The sequence below is a fragment of the Morone saxatilis genome, unplaced genomic scaffold (assembly GCF_004916995.1).
Source record: "Morone saxatilis isolate NCDOM2014 unplaced genomic scaffold, NCSU_SB_2.0 Contig19, whole genome shotgun sequence".
Lineage (NCBI taxonomy): Eukaryota > Metazoa > Chordata > Actinopteri > Moronidae > Morone > Morone saxatilis.
In genome coordinates, this window is record NW_023339751.1 from 18,730,639 (window position 1) to 18,737,408 (window position 6,770).

The 6,770-nt window shown below is 43.9% G+C and overlaps 1 protein-coding gene across 5 annotated transcripts in view; it reads right to left on the reverse strand.

Moving 5' to 3' along the window:
• Window positions 1-6: 6 nt before the first annotated feature.
• The window catches only part of ehbp1 (EH domain binding protein 1), a 150,123-nt gene continuing 143,359 nt past the window's right edge, over window positions 7-6,770 (reverse strand). For all 5 annotated transcript variants that reach the window (XM_035663568.1, XM_035663567.1, XM_035663565.1 and 2 more), the window contains 2 exons: window positions 644-758; window positions 7-172 (listed from right to left, as the gene is read on the reverse strand). In XM_035663568.1, the coding sequence (XP_035519461.1) occupies window positions 82-172; window positions 644-758 (206 nt within the window). In that variant the 3' untranslated portion in view covers window positions 7-81. The remainder of the gene's footprint in view (window positions 173-643; window positions 759-6,770) is intronic.

The window sequence follows — 6,770 nt, forward strand, 5'->3', positions numbered from 1 at the left end:
TAATAATAATTATAGTAATAATAATGATGATACATTTCTTTTATCGGCTACATTTGTTGGTTGTGTTTTTCTGAGTGACAATCATTGAAGCACACACTTCTCCTCTTTCTTGGCCATCTTTCCTTTGTTCTGCTCCAGCGTCCTCTCCAGGTGCTCGTCCTCCTCCTCGGCCCTGCAGAGGGTAAAGGTCAAAAGGTCAGATGAGTCTGGGGGAAGCGGGGAGGTGGCGGCGCACACACACACACACACACACACACAGGTAACACAGTCGTGCCACGGCAACCGTCGCCGTGCCGCCTGCGGAGTGGCCGGGCGCCAGGGGCCGAGCGCTGACCTTTCACCCGCCTGGCACCCTGTTGGCAGACGGTGCCGCCAATCTGGAAGAGATCCCGTCCATGCAGGTGTGCCTCCACCGCCGTGCATGCAGGATGGCTGCAGGCTGGCTGGAACGCAACATCACCTGCAATGTGTTTTCACTATGTCTGCAGTGTCTGGGGGACCTCTGGAAATTTAAAGATAGGCAGCAGACGCTCTCGCACACACTCACCAAAGGCGGTTGGATATTCCCAGACTGAGAGGAAAAACTAACTCCGACAGAACTCTGCGGGGCTGAAGTGTATTTCTGTATTTGTGGGTAACTTACTGTTTCTCCTGGGCATCCAGGTCCCTGACCAGTGCGTCCCGTTTGTTGACCAGTATGACCAGCTCATCCAGCAGCAGCTGCTCTCGTCTCTTCTGGGCCTCCGTCTTCTGCCAGTCTGCAACGACAGCAGAGTAACAAACCCATTCAGACCAGGAGACACTGAAGACAACTGTTTTTTTTCCATAAACCTTGAGACACTTTGGATCACAGGTTGTTTGTTCTTGTCCTGTCAGGAACTCTGGACTGCAGGACAGAACAGACTAAACGACCTCACAGCTCACTCCAACCTGAAAGTAAAACATTTCTACAAAATGCTGAATGAACTCGGATCCAACAGGAATAGAAATGTTCCTTCTGAGCACTTCTGCTTTTCAAACACTTTGGACGTGGCTCCACCTGCATTCAGCTCTTCTGATTAAAGGAAGAGACTTTAATGTGACTACAGCACAGGACGGACAGGTTGTCTCAGTTTGGTAAAAGTTCATCCTCTTATTAACCTGCTGGACTGTGTACAGATGGACACCAGAGCAGTTCCATGTATGGACAAGTGTGTAGATATGACGTGTAAACACACTCAGGTCAGGTTGTGTGTGTGTGTGTGTGCACAGTGAGGATGTGTTGACTCGAGCAAACACACTTGAAGGATATTGTCATGTTAATCTGCAGCCTTATGCACACACTCAGATATGTAAAGAATTCCCACAGGAAAATGCTGCTAGTATAAAGTTCTCAATCCTATTTAAAAATGTGTGTATGTATGTTTAACTTCCTGTCAATCAGTTTTATAGGAATCTCCAAGTATAACTGTTTCTGCTGTGTTCTGTTTTGTCTTGATGTTTGATCTTTTTCCTTTCATTTTTTTTATTTTAGCCCATAAAGTTTGAAACTATTATAAACTGTTATACAATTATTTGGTTTTGGTCCATTTTTGAGGTTAAAGTGTGAAATTCTGTGAGTTTGTTTCCACTTGTTTAATATTAGAAATGACCGGCTTCAGTCTTCATGGTCCAAAATCGAAATAAATATAATCATCTGAAAGTCAACACTCGGTTTGTTCCTCAGATAAATAAACAAACAAACAGGTGAGCCCCTGACTCTCGTCTCTCAGTTCTCCAGGGTGTTTGCAGGAAGGGGCCCCACAGGGCCCCACAGGGTCCAGGTGGGACCCTGAGCCAAATCCCCTCAGCCTCTCCCTGGAGGGGAGGGGGGATGCCCACAGGAGAGCACTCACTCCCCCTGGGGCTCAAATATCCGCCTGGCGCCCTTGGCTCCACATTCACCCAACACCGGAGCAACACTCCTCCCTCCCTCCCTCCCTCCCTCCGTCCCTCACCCCTAAAACTCACCCCCAAACCCTGAACAGTGCTTAAAGAATGATGTCATTACAACTAGTTGTTTTTCACTTATTTTTTGTACAATTTAAACAACAATCCAGTTTTTACTTCTTATGTAAAACTGGACAGCTTGTGGTGTATAATTAGATTAAACTTTATTGTTACCAGTGCAACAAAAATGCAGTTTGGCATCATCTTAAATCCAACTGCACTGAAACATGTTCAGATGAAACATCTCAGGTTGACAAACTGTCACTGTCCAACAGCTAAAGGAAGGCAGGCGATCTCCAGCTACTCCTCAAATCAGTGTGAGAACATGTCGCCCTAAAAAAACGTCCATCGTTTGATATGAAAAAAATCCAATCCATCCCCGAGAGGTTTCAAACACAGCTGAGACGTGTGAAACTTCTCGCGTAGGCAACTTCACCCCTCTATCAATATTTAACTGCCTATTGATTGAGAATAAAAGGAACGTTGTAAAATGTCAGTCCCAAAATAAGTGCGGCTTTATTAAAAATAAATATTCGCCCCCTCCTCATTGAGTCAAATTGCGGCAGTCAGGCTGTGTGTGTGTGTGTGTGTGTCACGCTGGGCCCAGTGTGTTTGTCCTGAAAGGTCTGCGCTCTCTTCATTGGCCCCGCTCGTCCCTTTGAAGTCGACCACAGAGCGAAATGAACACAGTCCCAATATTTGGCTCTCTACGTTCTCCTCTTCCTTTCTCTCTCCCTCCCTCTTTTTTTCTCAGGGAAGCAATTTTACTCTCCTCTAGCTTTTGATGGGGGAGTCGACAAATAGTTCATAACAGCCAAATATGTCTAAATCTGTATCCGAAAAGTGTTTTTGTTTCATTTTTTTAAAAAGACAGAGAGGTGGTTTAGGGAGTGGGGACATCACAACAAATTGTGTCAAGAGAAAAGAAAAGCAGGTGAGTCATCATCTTTAGATAATTGCGAGACAGGAATGTGTGTATCCATATCTGCCATAACTCCCACAATTCTCTCTCGACAAGGCCGGCCCACAAGAGGAGGGTTCAGTAAGAGGGGGAAAAAAAACTTCCCACAGAAACAGAGAGGTATGTAAAAAAAAGAAATAAAAATCTTTGGTCTTGATCCTGCACTCGTCCTTCAGAGCACATCAGCCAAGAAGCCAAAGTCCTGGTCGACCCGGGGAGGGGTGGCGGGTTACGGAGGAGGGGGGAAGCACACTGCTGTCAATCACATGTCGCAGAGTCCCGCCCCCCTCATTAGGAAGGTAAACAATAAAGAGAGCCGATGAGAGACGTGACCAGGCAACACCAGAGCAGGGCAGGCTGGGTAACCAGACACCCAGGAACAAACAAAACACCCTGCAGCCACTCAGCATCAACCCCCCCACCCTGTCCAAGTAGCCCCGCCTCCCCCATCAGAGAGAGGGAGAGAGAGAGGTTAAAGACTTAGAGGAGTGTGTACAACTCACATGGTGAGTGCGTATTCAGATAACCCTCACCGTGCACGCCAACGGTAACCATGTGAGTCTGCACAAGGCACACAAGAATGCGCTGGTTCAAATCCCCATGAACTCCTCCCCGCCCGGTCTCTCCGACGCTAAATTTATTCAAGAGAGCAAACTGGTCCAAAGCCCCGTTCTCTTAAAGCGAGGAGAGACCGTCCTACATGTGTCTAACTGTCTGTCTCTCTCATTTTCTGTCTCTCTCTCACACACACACACACACACACACACACAATACAATGATGTGAAATCAAAGGATCCGATCCAAAGCTTCATATGTGCAGAGACAACGCTCTACAGAGCCTGCAGACATTTACGACGATAAACACAAACTATAAACTTATTCCTCCTCTCTGCTCTCTACCTCTTGTTCTTGTGTAAAAGGCCTCCAAAAGCTGGTTTTGGCAGAGAGCCAAGTGGAGTCAAGAGACAAAAAGTGTCACCAGAGGAGAAGAAAGTCGACAGGCGGGAAAAAAAGGCTGATAAATACAAACTATCTCAACAGCAAGCGGGACGTTGATTTTCTGTCACATTACATGCAAACTTTGAAAACTGAAACAGTTTGGTGATTTAATTCTCAAAAATGTATTTAATCCAGTACTGATCAAATGATCATTTCCCTCTAATTAAGACTAATTGTGCTTTAACAGGAAAACTGAACTGACACTGTATGGGGTGGTATCTTCCATTAGTTCCCTCAGTCCTGCATATCGCCAGCCTTACTGTTTTAATTCCAGGACACTGAAGGTTACAATCAACAACTTTAAAACACTAGATGTGAGTTATCAACGATCCTGACTCACAAACTGATTCATATGAAAACTTTTATGAGACACTATAGCTGCTAATAACTGAAACAAGTTAGTTTATGAGACACTGAGTGAGCAGGTAACCCACCTGTAACTTTTTAAGACACATCAGACAACAGTCTAGTCTTCAGAACCTGAAGCATGAATCTAAACTAAAATGCACAATTTCAACACCTGTTCCACCATATGTGACAACAACCAGCATATAATATCATGTTAGCTACACTACAGGAAGCACTTGTTCTAACATCTTGGAAAACACAAAGTCGATGTGTACATTTAAACTAAGTAAACGTTGTATCTTGCAACCTGAATGAAAAACAGCCTAAAAAGCAGCACAAACAAGCTTAATGCAAATACATTTTTTTCCTAAATTCCGCAAAACTCAAGTCCAACAACTCGTGGAACGAAGATACTCGTTATCGGTGGTTCCAGTCAACTAGCAACCCTGAAAGAGTTGGCGACATCATCAAAAGTCGCCCATGTGATAGGATTCCACAGTGCACCTAATCAATCAGGGTCTGTAGCACGCCGCCCCGATGTGTTACAAAGCCCAAATAGATTTACAAATGGGAAGTGTGTGTGTGTGTGTGTGTGTGTTTGTGTGTGTCGGGGGTGTGGAGAGGGATAAGCTCCTGCATAGGATTACATATTGATTTTAAACATATAAAAAAGCTTATCATATCAAACCGTAACAGGAAAAACTCTGGGACCCGGCTATGCATAAATCCCTTTTAGATGGCGAGAGGGCGTCCACTTAAAACATGCACGCACACACACGCACACACACACAGGCCCTCGAAGGGAGCCAAGACACAGTTTTGTGTGTGTGCATACATAGGTGTGAATCAGTAAGCAGATAAAGAGGGCATAGTGGATCAATTTTGTGGCAGGGAGATGAGAGTGTGGCATACAGATGGCATTTTCCCGCCTGGCATCACACCAAGAAGGTACAAGAAGGTGGTTATCACTGAGCATGCTCATAAACATCAATGCTGTCCTGACAGCCGCCCCAACTGTTTTAGTTTTAATCAAACTCTGAGAACTTATTTTAACATTATTCTTATGGAGAAACACTGGCTCACTGTGATTTGAGGTTATACAGTTATTAAAGTAAATCATATATACTTCTTTTCTCTTTTTCTTTTATCCTGACTGTAATGCTCAGAAACTGTAATGATTTCAGTAATATGGCCACCCAGAGTTGTGACCCATTACTGAATTTACAATATAATTTGCTCTCTATTTGTGGGATTTTACAGTTTTCTTGCTGATGTGTTTGTTTTCTACACAGGCATCTGTTTATATCAATGCATCTCTGTACGTCCCTCTATTTCACTTAATATCTCAATATCTCAATCTAGTTGATGCTGATTGTTGAGATTAAAACTGCACCAAATAACTAATACTAAGAGTAATTATGATGTTATACAGCAATATAATTAGGATTAGAAATACAGGCATAAGCACTTCCTCTGTGCTCCTGCATATCTACCTCAACTATTTTATTATTTACTTTCCTTCTATGCAAATTATATATGCTTGAAGTGTGTTTTAAAAAAGCTGAAAGTGTTTCATCACGATAAAAAAACTCAAAAATAATCTAAGAAAAGTTTAAAGGAATTTGTTGTTTAGTAAAATCTCAGCTTCAGAGTTGATTTCAGAGAAATCCTCTCCTCCTGACTCCTCTTTCCACCTCAAAGCACTCTTCCTCCTCTCATCCTCCCTCTCATGTGCATGAGTGTCATGCAGCTCAAGTCAGCAATACAACGCAGAAGAAAAGTCATGAGTCTGCAGCAATTACAGAGACTGGGTCAAGTAGCTAAAACCAGCTACTTGACCTATTATCTCCTTCTTTTAACTCTCATCAACAGAATATTATTTTCAAAATGATCCACATCTGCTGCCACTGGACAGCCAATATTTGAATACCTTTTTCTGCTAATAGATGGGAACTGTTAGCATTGTTAGCTAGTTAGCTGTAGGATACACTGACTGTAAATGATGAAGACTGAGGTCTAATATACAATTATGTGGGTCGGCTGAGAAGAAGAGATAGAGGGAGAGTGGTGTTAGTGTGTGTGTGTGTGTGTGTGTGTGTGTATTATTGCAGGTATATATATTTTTCTCAGCAGGGTGTGTGTGTCATGGCAGGTGTATCTTAGTGATGTGTGTTTTTTTCCCTCTCTGCTCGGACTCACAGTGCATCTCTCTCTCTCTCTCTCTCTCTCTCTCTTTCTCTGTCATCGACTGGCCAACCAAATCAGCAATTACTCGCACGCCCGGCCATCGCTCAATGGACCTGCCCAAGCACCAAATAAGAGCTAGGGAGATGGCTGCTGACACACACACACACACACACACACACACACATATATACACACATGGAAAATTACAGTCACACAGGTGGACACACAAACACACCTGTGAGATGTAAACACGCAGATGCAGACAAACGGAGACCAACAGATCCACTCTCTCACGCACGCACACACA